At 41.4% G+C, this 13,681-nt stretch overlaps 1 protein-coding gene across 1 annotated transcript in view; it reads left to right on the forward strand.

Moving 5' to 3' along the window:
* DNAH8 (dynein axonemal heavy chain 8) overlaps nt 1–13,681 on the forward strand; it is a 343,175-nt gene that overhangs the window by 163,050 nt on the left and 166,444 nt on the right. Inside the window, 6 exon segments of the mRNA XM_059716994.1 lie at nt 3,796–3,974; nt 5,790–5,977; nt 10,599–10,685; nt 10,843–10,950; nt 11,491–11,625; nt 12,211–12,372. Coding sequence (XP_059572977.1) covers nt 3,796–3,974; nt 5,790–5,977; nt 10,599–10,685; nt 10,843–10,950; nt 11,491–11,625; nt 12,211–12,372 — 859 coding nt within the window.

Genomic DNA, 13,681 nt, shown 5'->3' on the forward strand with positions numbered 1-13,681 from the left:
TTTTTCTGGCAACCTATCAAATTTATGAAAATTATTATCGTGTTACTGCTTAATCTTCTTTTCTCCAGACTAAATTTATCCAGCTCAACTTTTTAAGACCCCTAGAAAGAAATAGGAATGGGCATAAGGGCTTCTACAACTGGAGCCAGAGCCAGTACAGGAGCAAGAACCAGAGTGGGAGTCAGAACTGCAGTAGTGAGGGCCAGGGGTCCTGGCCATAGCTGGAACTAAATGGGTAGGCTGCTTTCCCAGCAGTCAGTCAGGAGGCCCTACTAGTGGCCAACTGGAATCATTAGCTGGGGTAAGGCTACCAGTCAAATCATTGACTGGGTCAGGATAGGTGAACAGAAGCGGAGGACAAACAGGATCAAGAAGCCAAGAGGTCAATCTGAGAGTGGGGTCTAGGAGCAAGCCAAGTCAAGAAGCCAAGATATCAAGCAGAGAATGGGGTTGAGAAGATAGCCAGGTTGAGAAGCCAGGAGATCATGCAGAGAGCAGAGTCTAGGAAAAGGCCAGGTCAAGAAGCTGAGAGATCAAGTAGATTGGAGTCAAGGTGAAAGTGACTGCAAGGCAGTCTTGGGTCAGGTTGAATCCTGACAGACACTTCCTATTCCCGCACAGGGGACTGGAGGGGGAAGTGGAAGGTCTTCTGACCCTGATTGGCCTCTAGTGACAGGGTGTTTAGGCCCTGTTGGATGCTTCAGGCCAGCTTTGCCCTGTCTAGGTTGTCAGTGTTGGAGTGGCAGGCCTGGATGAGTGACTGTGTTGGTCTGGCTGTGGTCCCAGATTCAAGGTGGTGGCTTGACAACTCTTATTCATTTTGTGCCTGTGCATTTGGTTTTTCTTTCCTATATGAAATACGTTACATTTTTCCCTTGATGAATTTCATTTTATTTTTCACTGCCCAGATGTCCAATTTATTGAGATAATTTTGGATTACAATTCTGTCTATAAGTGTATAACATCCTACCCAGATTTGTATAATGTGGACATTTGGTGAATTGACTCTTCACTCTTTCACTCAAGTCATTAATAAAAATGTTGAACCAGTGCTAGACTCAGAATTGATCTCTGTGATAACCCACTGAGTACCTCCTTCCAGTTTGATACTGATCTCTTAATTACTGCTCATTGCCTATGGTCCTTCAACCAAATTTTATCCACCATATAGTCATTTCTTTTTGTCCGTGTTTTGTTGAAAGCAAATTCATGCCGGCTGGTGGGAATCACCTTTTTGTCTTCTAGATGCTTACAGAATGGATTGTTTTAGAATTCATTTAAATAACTTCCAGAGCTGAAGTCAGGCTGACCAATTTGTAAGTCTCTGAGTTCACCCTTTTTACTTTTAAAAGGCAGACACTCCATTTGCTTTCATTCTTCTACAACCATGCTTGCCTATTTTGAATTCTCAAAGGTAATTACTAATGTCTCTGAGATAACATTTGTTGGTTCCTTCAGCATCCTTGGAATTACACCCTTACATTTATTCACAACAGTCAAATATTCTTTAATGTCCTCTTCTTATTTTAATCTGCATCCCTACCTCCTCTTTGTTTATATTGACTTTGCTAACTATCTATTCACAGTTTATCTTTTTGTGGAAACAGAAGCAAAATAGGCATTAAGCTGGTTGGTTGTCTTTATATCTTCCATTAGTAACTTGTCCTTATCATTAAGCAGTATTATTTCTCTCTCATTTATTGCCAGCTGTAATTCATTTTGTTCTTTTCGTGTCCTGATATTGTCCCAACACTCCTGTAATGGTTCTAACTTTGTTTCTTTATGTCATTAAAAAATCTATTTTACAAACATATTGCTCGCTTGTGACTTGTTCATTCTTCCTTATACATCAGGTTGGATTACATTTGTACCTCTGATGTTGTATCCTTTAAGAAAAGCCAGCATTCCTGCATAACTGTTTCCTTGAATTTATCAATCCAAGGAACATTACTTACTCTAAGTCTGCTTAAATAAGCTTTTCAAAAGTTCATCTTACTTATTTTGTTCTTTGCTCATCTTGCTTTCTTTGGGAGCATATTCTTTTTTTGTTCATGATTACTGTCATTCAGATTGTTGACCACTTTTACATTCAACCAATTCTTATTGTGGAGAAACTTATCTGAAATAGTTGATTCTCTGGGTACTTCCTTAATTTTCTGGATAAGAAAATTGTCCTCTGTGATTCAAGAGCTTGTTGGGCATTTTATGTGTAGCTGTTTTATTTTTCCAACACATAGCAGGGTAGCTAAATTCCTCTATTCTTACTAGGTCATACATTTTGGGTGCTTCTTATGCCTGCTTGAAAAATCCCTCATCATCCTTCTCTTTATGATGTTGGGGGTCTGTAGTAGACCCACCATGACATCTCCTTTATTTTTACTCCTATTATCTTCATCATGAATGTATCCGGCACACCTGTGGGGCCAAGCAGCAAGTGTACGTATTCTTTACGTGCAATGCAACATCCCTTCACTTCTGCCTTGCCTGTTCCTACTGAAGTAACTATAACCATCAGTAGACAGATTCCAGTCGTGCAATATCTTACCAAATATTGTAGTACGTGTTATGATTTTAAGTTAGGCTTGTTTGTTCTATATATATGTTTTGTCTATAAAAATGCTTGCTCACAAAAGAGGGGCTGATATCTAGAGTATCCTAACTTTAAGCTTGTACATTTGGAATATGATGACAGAAATTCACAGGCTAGTTCAGAAGTAAGAATAATGGATGGTAAATCGAAGAAGAGGGTGAATTTTGGAGAAATTTAAGAAGACAAAGAAAACGGGACAGAAATTGGAGGTTGTCTGGCAATGAACATCTATGCTGATACACCAGTGGGGAAAAATATATAGTCTTGTTTTTCCCATATATATGCACAAATCCCTCCTAACTTCAGAACAATATATATGAGTGATATCATGCCTTTAGATACAACAGCAAAAGCCATTCTGTTTGAGGCACAAGTCCCTCCTGGCTGCCTCCTTGTTCTGAAGGCAAGAGTATAATAATTTGCAGTGGATCTCTACTAGCAACAGGTTATATCATACAGCCTGAGTTTTGTCAGCTCTGATGTACTGGCTGGCATGATGAGCTGCTAACCCAAGACTCTCTTCATTCCAGAGCCATAGCCAGGCATTTTGGTGCCTGGTGTAGGTCATGTATAGAGTACTCCCCTACATACTTCTCTGTAACATTACTTCCATTTGATTTGGCACCCATAGTGCAAGGGTGCATGTTGCCGGTTCATTGCTGGTACTGCTCTTGCTATGGTACTGCCCCCTTCTCCACCCATTTACTCTGAAGATATTTTAGTTCCTCTTTCTTCTGTGCTTAAGCATTTAGTTCAAGACAATCTAGTCTAATGTAACTATATACAATGTAAAGTCCTACTTAGGGTGAACACAGTAGCAGAATCTGTTATTCAAAATGACTAGCAGAAATAACAGTTGATGATAGTGAACTGTCTCTGTCATACACGTTAATACTTGTTCACTGTTCTCTTTTAGGCATTATGTAGCAGCTAATCTAATACTCGTGTTCTGTAATAAAACAGGACACAATTTGTATTTATTACATTAATACTTAAAGGCTATATTCTGCCACTTTCACTCATATTAAGTAGTGCCTTATCCCATGAGTAGCCATGTTGAAATCAGTGGGACTGCTCTTGGAATAAACTATAATGTAATGTAAGGGTTGAAGAGGATCATTCATACCTACTGCTTTTATTATATCCACATGCATTTATCTCTCTTTCATGTATAATTAAATCTAAACTTGAATTAACATTTGCAGATGCTATATTACCTTAGCTCAGGCATTAGGAATGAACATGGGAGGTGCTCCTGCAGGACCAGCTGGAACTGGTAAAACAGAAACCACAAAAGACATGGGAAAGGCTCTTGGAAAATATGTAGTAGTATTTAACTGTTCTGATCAAATGGACTTCAGAGGCTTGGGAAGAATCTTCAAAGGTAAGATGTTCAGTATTAACCATATTGAGAAACAATGAACAAAAATGATAACTGCCACAGAGGATATAAGTCCCTAAATGACTTGCACCCTGTTTTCACTATCAAGTTTTATCACCCTAAGTTGACTTTAGTCACCATAGGTTTCCACTATAGGAGTCCTCACCCAAATTTGATGCAAGCAAGGAAAACCCAATTTTACTGTCTCATAATACTGGTGTTATGGCTACACAGTCCTGGCACTGTGGCCGCCAGCAACTGGGGCTTCATGGGACAGGGTGAAATGCAGTGTACTGAGTAGCTGTCCTACCCGCCTGCCTACCGCAATGAGCTGCTGCCACTGCAGCACTGCTAGGAAGTGAGTCTGTGCTGGCCATGGAAGGGGGCTCAGCCCAGGACAGCCTACCCTGCTTTCCTAGTGTGGCATGACATCAGCAACTCATCATTGTTGGCAGGCAGGTGGGCAAAACAGCTACTCAGTGTGCTGCATTGTGCCCCATCCCATGTGGGCCCAGCTGCCGGCGATTGAGGTGGCAGGACTGCACAGTGCCAACAGGAAGCCAGGCAGGAGGAGGATGGGTGCAGAGTAGCTGGGGCAGAGCAGAGTGGTGCAGGGCACAACCCTCCCTTCTCAGACTCCTGGCAGTGGCTGTTGGCCTGGATAGGGGCAATTGGCATCTCCCCCCCACCAGGCCTTCAACAGCTCACCAAAACTCATTAATTGGTTCTCCAGTGCAAATAATTGCCCACTCCTGACTTAGCTTCATATTACAAGTACATTATATGTCCTGATCACATCTACAGTGTTAAACACCTGTAGATGAAATGAGTCAGTAAGACTTGCCCCCTTGCTTTCAGATGTCCAAAAGCATAGTCTACTATCATCCTGTTCAGCGTGTAGTTAAAATCACTTGCATGGGAATCCCGTTCATTGATCATTATTTTTTAGAGGTAAAAACATTGTTTATCCACACTGAAACAGGAAAGCCTCTCTAATATCCTAGTATTGTGTATCCTGCCATTATAGAAGTAGAGGTCTATGAAAATACACATTGGTTCACAAAGATCTGCATTCAAAGTCTGGTTTTCAGTTTGCCAGCACAGAGGGAGCTTGGGATTATGATCCCAAACCCCCTCTACACAAGCAGGTAAAGGCATGGTTGGATCTAATGTGTGATCCACACAATCATGCCTTCTGCTATGCCACATATGCCTGGCAGAGGTGAGATTGTGGGATCATGCATTAGATTCAATCTTGCCTTACCGCTGGTGTAGAGGGAATCCAATCTTGGGCTCCTCCTGCATTGACAGGATACAGGCTCCCATGGCTCGGAGCCCCCTTTGCTGAGGGGGCTGCCAGCCACAGGAGCCATGTGCAGCAGAGACTGAGAGTCCCACAACTGATGGGGCTCCCAGTCATAGCTGCTCATGAAGAGTAGTTGGGACCAGTTGCAGGGTCTCTCAGTTGCAGCCAGGACCAGGAGCCCCATGTGGGGCCAGCTGTTTCATACGTTCTTGAGTGTTATGTATCACAGTAGCTGTGATCCCCAGGGCTTGGGGGTTTCACACTGGGCATGGTGCAATCCTGCAGCTGGGAGTCCTGTCAGCTGATGGGCTCCTAGCTGCAGGTAAGACACTCCTACACATGCAAATTAAAGCTTAATAGCAACCTAAACTTAATACACATTTTGAGGTCTAACTTTATAGCTGGTTGGAGCTTTTTATCATGTGATAGCTACTTTGCGCATGTAGCTATGCATGGAGATCGTTCTCAGACAAGATATCAACAGGTAACAGATATTCTTCTTCCCATTTTAGGTCTTGCACAGTCAGGCTCCTGGGGATGTTTTGATGAATTTAACAGAATTGAATTACCTGTCCTGTCAGTGGCAGCTCAACAAATATATATTATTTTAACAGCAAGGAAAGAAAGAAAAAAGCAGTTCATTTTTTCTGATGGAGACTGTGTAGATTTAAACCCAGAATTTGGAATTTTTCTTACAATGGTAAATATGTGATTGGAAGAATGTAATTTTAATAATCCTTGAGAGATGACAAATTGCACGTTATAAAATGTAATTGCATAGTTACTTGAAAGTAATTCACTTTGTTAGTTACATGGTATTATCTAGGTAGTCATGAGTTTGCATATAATAATAAATATGCAGTAAATCACTGCCTCACTACCTTCTGTTTTTTTCTCCACAAATAAAGCCCAACAGTTCTGTCCAAATCAGTACAACATCCTTCTGGATGGTAGCATAACTAGGGGTGGACTAGCACGGCACTAACCCTGGGTGCCAATTTAGAGGGGATGCCAGAATGGCAACTCCCAGGGGACCTGAAACACAGAGGCTGCTGCAGCTTGTATGTGGGGAGCCTGTCCTGCAGCCACAGCAGCAGCCAGAAACCAGAGTGCCTGTGCCATGGCAAGTAAAACTCCTCTCCCTCACCCCCTCCTTACCATACTCAGCAAGATACACCCACACTCCTGCTTTACCCAGGGCTCTAAAATAGCTAGTTACACCTCTGTTTCTAAATAAAGAATCATAACATGCAAATAATGTATTAAGTTCTTAATAGTTCTTTCTATTCATTATTTCATGAACAAATAGGATTCTAACAAGACTGTCAAAGATTCTGAAAAGTGCAGAGTTGTCCTAATTTTAGATTCTATACAGATTTTGAATATTTGTAATACATTATTGTTTCACTGCTTGTCCAACATATAATCAACTTTATTGTACTTTCCCCCCCTTACATCTGAGATCAGATTCTCTTAGTCCATGCTTGTCCCATCTTCTCCTGCTCCCTGAGACAATAAGGGGCATACTGAAACCAAATGACTTTTTTTTGCTTCTTCTTACCACCTATCTGTGAAAGTTAACAGCAGCTTCACTTCTTGCATTATATATCTATATTTATAAGCTTGAAAGCATTACTAGTTACCTTGTAGTACCTACAAAGTGATGGGTTTGTACACTGTACATATTATCATTGAAGAATAGTTGTAGGAATTAGTACAGTTTTACTAGGTTTCTGCTACAGATAAGTTTTTACTCTGCTTTTTGGTTTTGCTTAGTATCAGACTTCCACCCTGGTGATTTTCAAGGTTTGAATAATACCCCTCAAGGCAGAAATGATCAAGGTTTGACTAATACCCCTCATGTGAGGCATCTCCCCCATTCAGTGATTGTTATATGAGATATCAGTTTTACTGTGGGGAATGACATTTTATGGACATATGTTTCACTTTGTGTTCATGGTTTGTATGGATGCTATTTTTTCTCAAATTTGAGGCCTGCTTATAATTTGGACACAATCCACCCAGATCTGAGCAGTATTCTTGCAGAAGAGGCCCCATGAATTCTGCTTCTGATCCTGGGCTGCTGTTCCTGTTGTTCTTTTGATTGCACTTGTTATCCAGTCTCCATCATCAGCTACTAGACCTAGGGCACTTCACCACTAAAGGGAACAAGGACTGACTTCCTCTGAGGAACCTAGTAACAAAAAAAGGTAGAGATTATCACCTTTTCTCCATAGTCAAGAGTAGTACAAGGCCTGAATTAGTATCTCTGGCACCCATAAAAACTCTGGACTTTGTACTTTGGTGTTGGCCTATGTGCATTCTCCTTTGGTCTCTGGCTCCTTCAAGACAATATTGCCTACAAGTCTCTCAGGACTGATGTCAGGGCTCATATAGCAGTACTTATGTGACATACCAACATCAGCACTTACCACTCCAGCATATTTGACCTCAAAATCATTGCTCGCATTGACCATCTCGGGCACTGAGATTCATGATACTGAGAACTTTAAGAGTATCCGTTTTTTTCTAGTCGCCACTATTGTCTTTGGTAGTAGATGAATCTTTAGTTATAACAGGGCACATCTATGTGTGCATTAATGCGCTGTAGTTAATTCGCTGTAGTTACTGCTTCTTATTTGCTTCAGGCTTCAGTGGTGAAGGGTTTATCCACATATGCCTAGATCTTACTCACATAACTGTTTTGCCTCTCACATGGATTTCAGGGCCTGAGGTAGTCCATTAGACAAAGAAGATATAAGAAAAGGTATCCTGATATTTAATAGACACTATTCTGCTTATGGATTCCTCTTCCTATTCCTATACACCATGAGGTCTTCAGTGTCCCAGAAAGCATGTTTTGTTTGCCTCCTCAAGGGCCAGATCTTGAGTATTCAACAATATCAACAATCTAGGTGCTTATTACTGACCATTATTTACAAATTGCTAATGAAGAACACCATTAGTCTACTCGATTCACTCTTGCTGCCATTTTGTTAGTAGTATTTAGTACAATCAACTTTTATTTCTCTATTACTCCCTATAATTAAAATACTCTTCAAGTCCTGGCTCAAGACATTAGAAATGTCAGTCGAGATGCAGCTAGATAGATTTCAGACTGTTAGATATTTTGCATCTCTGCGCTAATTAATGAAGGATTGTTAGAGATTGTAAAGTTTTTGTGGCAGATACCAGTATCTGTTCCACTGACTTTGAAAAAGATACAGATTACCAGATATCCTCTTCAGGAATTAGCATAATAGGGAAGTAGGGCTGGAAGGGATCTTATAAGGTCATCTAGTCAACCGCTCTACTCAAGGCAGGATCATCACTAACAAAACTATCCCAGCTAAGTGTCCGTCTAGCCTGCTCCTGAAAACTTGCAAGGATGGAATTGAGTATTTTTATATTCATCCCATAACTGGATCTCTTGAGCATCTTGCTGCAAGAAAGCTTTAAGGACATCAAGGCTTAAATCCTACTTCACATCTAAGGCACCTACTTGGTACTTAGGTGCTTAAATACAGTCATATTCCATTTTGCTTAGATCCTTGAAAAATGCAAACATAAAAGGTGGGAAGGCCCTCCTCCTTTTTGTTTTTTCTTACTAAATCTTCAGGGTAAGATGAAGGCAAGTTACTAAAGTTGGTTCATTAACCGAGGAACTTACACCACTGGGAACACGGAGACAGTCTTATTTGCTGCAACTAAACTCAAAGGCCACGTCTAGGCGAGTGCGGTCATGCAGTATGTCCACAAATACTACATGTTCAGTTGTTATCTGTGCTGCTAAGGAGCAGCACAGAGGGTTTTTTGACCCCTGGATATCCAGGGGTCAAAAAAACCCGTGGAGAAAACAAGTGGAGCAATGCACAGATGTGCAGTTCACACCACTCAAAAGCAGAGCTGGGCCTCCCAGAGCCACACTGCAGTTGCCAGTCAGGCTCTGCATGGCAGAATCGCCACTGCTGCAGCCCCAGGAGGACCCCAGGTAAGGCTGGTGGGGAGAGCCCAGTGCTGGCCCCAGCCTCCCCTATCCCACCCTGGGTAACTTGCCACGTGCCAAAGCGTGAATGGCACAGGTGTTCCCTGGGGACAAGTAGCGGTGGCGAAAGGCGTGGTGCTGCTAGTTGTCCCTGGGGAACCAAACATCCACACCACGTATGGACACAGCCAAAGTGTTGTAACTTTTCCTTTAAGCTGTGTGTGGATGATAACTGCTAGAGTGTACTCAGAAACATTCCTCATTCTTTGAACCTCCTGGGTGGGGTATATGTTCCTATAAATCCTGTAGACACTTAAGGTTTTAAGGAAACTGAAGCAAGAGCCTGCTGTAATAGTCTTGATAGCATCAGTTTAGAAGTTAAGATGGGTCTGACTGGTATTTCTACTTCTGCTTTAAAGGAATATGATTCCAGATATCCTGTTTCAGTGGTGATCAACCTCTGTCAGTTATGCCACAAGTCCTCCTACTTCCCCTAAATGTCACTGTGATCTTCCCCTACCAGATGTAGCTGATAGTTTGCATCCTGGGGTACTGGAATGGAGGCAGGGGGGCTCGATCCTCTGGCTATGGCCATGTGGAATAGAGCAGGGACAGACTGCTGCTGCAAGAAGTCATGTCACTGCCAGAAGCCAAGTTAAGCTTACCCTGACCCTGCAGTTTTATATGGCAGTTGAGGATGCAAAGTCCTGAATTTGGTGGCTGCTGCAGGGACAGGAAAGGAATAACCTGTCTCTTGGCAGTGATACCTCTTATTGTAGTGTTCTGCCCCTACTCCACTCCAGGGAGCACTCTGCTTCATGTCTCCATTTTGGTACTTCCCTTTACTGAGCAGCTAAGGCTCATGTAGCACACATAGCAGCTGTCCATGCCACTTGTGGCTCACAAGTTGTGGGTTGGCCATCCGAGTTCTATATGAGTAGTCCATCACTGAATACCCTAATGTTGATATTTCACTATATACAGTCTAAGTATTTTCACTTCTAAATTCTTGAGGTGAAAATTATCAGGAAAAATTGACCCAAATAGATACTTTATTCCATAACATGGTAATCAATGAAACACTTATTATGAAAATGCCTTTTCAGCAGTGTTTTATAAGCAGCTATACTTATAACTATTTATTGACATTTTACTCACAGCATTTACTAATTATTAAACAAAAGACCTGTTTTTTATTTCACTCTCCTAATGTACAGTGAACTGAATCAGCCCATGGTTATGTAAGCCATTTTTCACATTTGTTGCATAACTGTTCTAGAGAATGAAAAGAATGTACTTTGTGTATTATAATATTGTAATATACTTTTATTTATAGAATCCTGGATATGCTGGACGTCAGGAATTACCTGAAAATCTAAAAATTCAATTTAGAACTGTTTCCATGATGGTACCAGATAGGCAGGTAAAATTCATTAATATACGAAAGTGATACTATATTTAACGGAGCTACATTTAAAAAAATGTTGATACATCTTAAAATTAGGCCACTTCCCCTGTCTTTCCTTCTTTTCACATTTCAAGAAGGCTAATGTAAATCTTAAAACTGTGTTATATTTCAGATAATTATGCGAGTTAAGCTTGCAAGTTGTGGATTTATTGATAATGTGGTTTTGGCTCAGAAATTCTTTGTTCTTTACAAACTTTGTGAGGAGCAGCTCACCAAGCAGGTAAGGGTATTGTCTTTTTTTTTATCTTATAGGATTTTCAGTACTGTTTTTCCTGTAGACTTTGCTCCTTGCAGCTCTCCCTTACAATGAGATTTCTGTTTTTGGCAAAAAATTGAAACTGTATTGGTAATTTCAAACAAATATTCTCTCCAAAAAGAATCTAAAGCACTTGAGCAACAATCATTTTCAGTTTGGAGCCCCTGGGGCAGGGGGAACCTTGGGCAGGGGGCAAAGCCTAGCAGGTAACGGGGGAGTTCCAAAATGGCTGGTGGGGAGGAAGTGGGGGGGGGGGATTCTTACATTTCAGTCCTCTAGACCCCTAGTGGCCTGAACATGTTACTGCCCCTAACTTGAGCTAGCACAGCTCACACTGTAATATGTAACAGGGGCCTAAGGCCATAGTTTTTGTGCCTTTTGTTGGCCAGTTGTTGTAGTCCTGTGTGGATCAGCACACAACTGAGTGTTGACTTACTGAAAACCTGCCATTATTGACATGTAAGCTGTTTTTTTTTTTGGGGGGGGGGGGGTGTTCCATTTTAGGTTCATTACGACTTTGGTCTGAGAAATATCCTTTCAGTGTTGAGGACTCTTGGAGCTCAAAAAAGGGCCAGACCAGATGACAGTGAATTAAGTACTGTTATGAGAGGGCTAAGGGATATGAACCTCTCTAAACTGGTGAGTTCAGTATTTCCATACATTGTATAAGTGAGCCTGCTAGATGTTTCATAGTTCTTTCAGATGTTTTTTAAACTCAGGGAATTCTAAATCTCATTTGAAAAAATCAAACTTGGCATGTAGATAATGCTTAATAAGCAGTATGTGTTTCTAAAACTTGAAAATCCTTACGATTCTAGAGGTTATAAACAAAGTAATAGTAATAATGTTCCTGGGCAGTTTAGTATTGTCCTTTTTAATTTCAGTGTGTATGGAGTGATAAGCATTGTGCATATGAACAGAGTAACCTGAATGGTCACTTAACCAGATTGCTTTCCACTGTCAATGTGCTCAAGAATGCATGCATCTCCATAGTTACAACTCTGGAATTCTCATAATTGGATATACAGAAATGATTGTTTGCATCTACTTAAAATGAGGCAACTTGTTTTTTTGAAGTCTGCATTTCACCATCAATATATCTTTTGAAACTCTATTCCTAAATTGATTAATGCCCATTGTTTTAACATAAAGGTTAATTTTGATTTAAGAAAACTATACTTTGCATAGCCTTCCTTTAAAAATATATACATTTTACCATTTCAGGTAGATGAAGATGAACCCTTATTTCTGAGTCTTATAAATGACCTCTTTCCAGGATTGCTGTTAGATAGTAATACATATGTTGAATTGCAAGCTGCAGTAACTAATCAGGTTGAAGAAGCAGGATTGATTAATCATCCACCTTGGAATCTCAAGCTTGTTCAGGTAAAGCATTCTTTTTGACAGACTATAGAACATAATTTCTCATCTCGGTCTTCACAGGCAAGGTCAGCTCCCAGAATACTACACTGGGCAGCACAGTTTGAGGGAGAGGTAAGCAGCAAACAGTGGCAAAAGAACAGGTTAGGAACTATTTAGAAAAGCTGGACATATAACAAGCCCATGGGGCTGGATGGGATTTACCCAAGGGTGCTGAAGGAGTTGGCTGATGAGATTGCAGAGCCACTGGCCATCATCTTTGAAGATGCATGGCAATCAAGAGAGGTCCCAGATAGTTGGGAAAGGACAAACATAGTGCCCATATTTAAGAAAGAGAAAAAGGAGGATCTGGGGAACTACAGACCAGTCAGCTTCACCTCAGCCCCTGGAAAAATCATGGAGCAGATCCTCAAGGAATCCCTTTCTAAGCACTTGGAAGAGAAGAAGGTGATTATGAACAATCAGCATGGATTCACCAAGGGTAAGTCATGCCTGACCAACCTGATAGCCTTTGCTGATGAGATGACTGGCTTTGTGGACATGGGGAGACCAGCCTGTGTGGTATACCTTGATTTTAGCAAGGCTTTTGATACAGTCTCCCACAGCAATCTCACAGGCAAGCTAAGGAAATATGGTTTGGATGAATGGACGGTAAGGTGGATAGAAGACTGGCTGAAGCATTGGGCTCAGAGGGTAATAATCAATGACTTGATATCTAGTTGGCAGCTGGTATCAAGTGGAGTGCCCCAGGGGTTGGCTCTGGGGTGGTTTTGTTCAATGTCTTCATCAAGAACCTGGAAGATGGCATAGAGTGCACCCTCAGCAAGTTTGTAGATGACACCAAGTGAGGGGGGAGTAGTAGATATGCTGGAGGGTAGGGCTAGGATTCAAAGTGACCTAGACAAATTGGAGGATTGGGCCAAAAGAAATCTCATGAGGTTCAATAAGAACAAGTGCACTTAGGACAGAACAATCCCATGCACCAGTACAAACTGGGGGCTGACTGGCTAAGCAGCAGCTCTGCATAAAAGGACCTGTGGGTTACAGTGGACAATAAGCTGAATATGAGCCAACAGTATACATGTTGCAAAGAAGGCTAATGGCATACTGGACTGCATTGGTAGGAGTGTTGCCAGCAGGTCAAGGGAAGTGATTATTCCTCTCTATTCAGCACTGGTGAAGCCACATCCAGAGTACTGTGTTCAGTTTTGGGCCCCTCATGACAGAAAGGATGTGGACATACTGGAGAAAGTCCAGTGGAGGACAACAAAAATGGTTTGGGGGCTGGGACACATGACTGCTGAGGAGAGACTGA

Source organism: Alligator mississippiensis, chromosome 1 (assembly GCF_030867095.1).
Source record: "Alligator mississippiensis isolate rAllMis1 chromosome 1, rAllMis1, whole genome shotgun sequence".
Lineage (NCBI taxonomy): Eukaryota > Metazoa > Chordata > Crocodylia > Alligatoridae > Alligator > Alligator mississippiensis.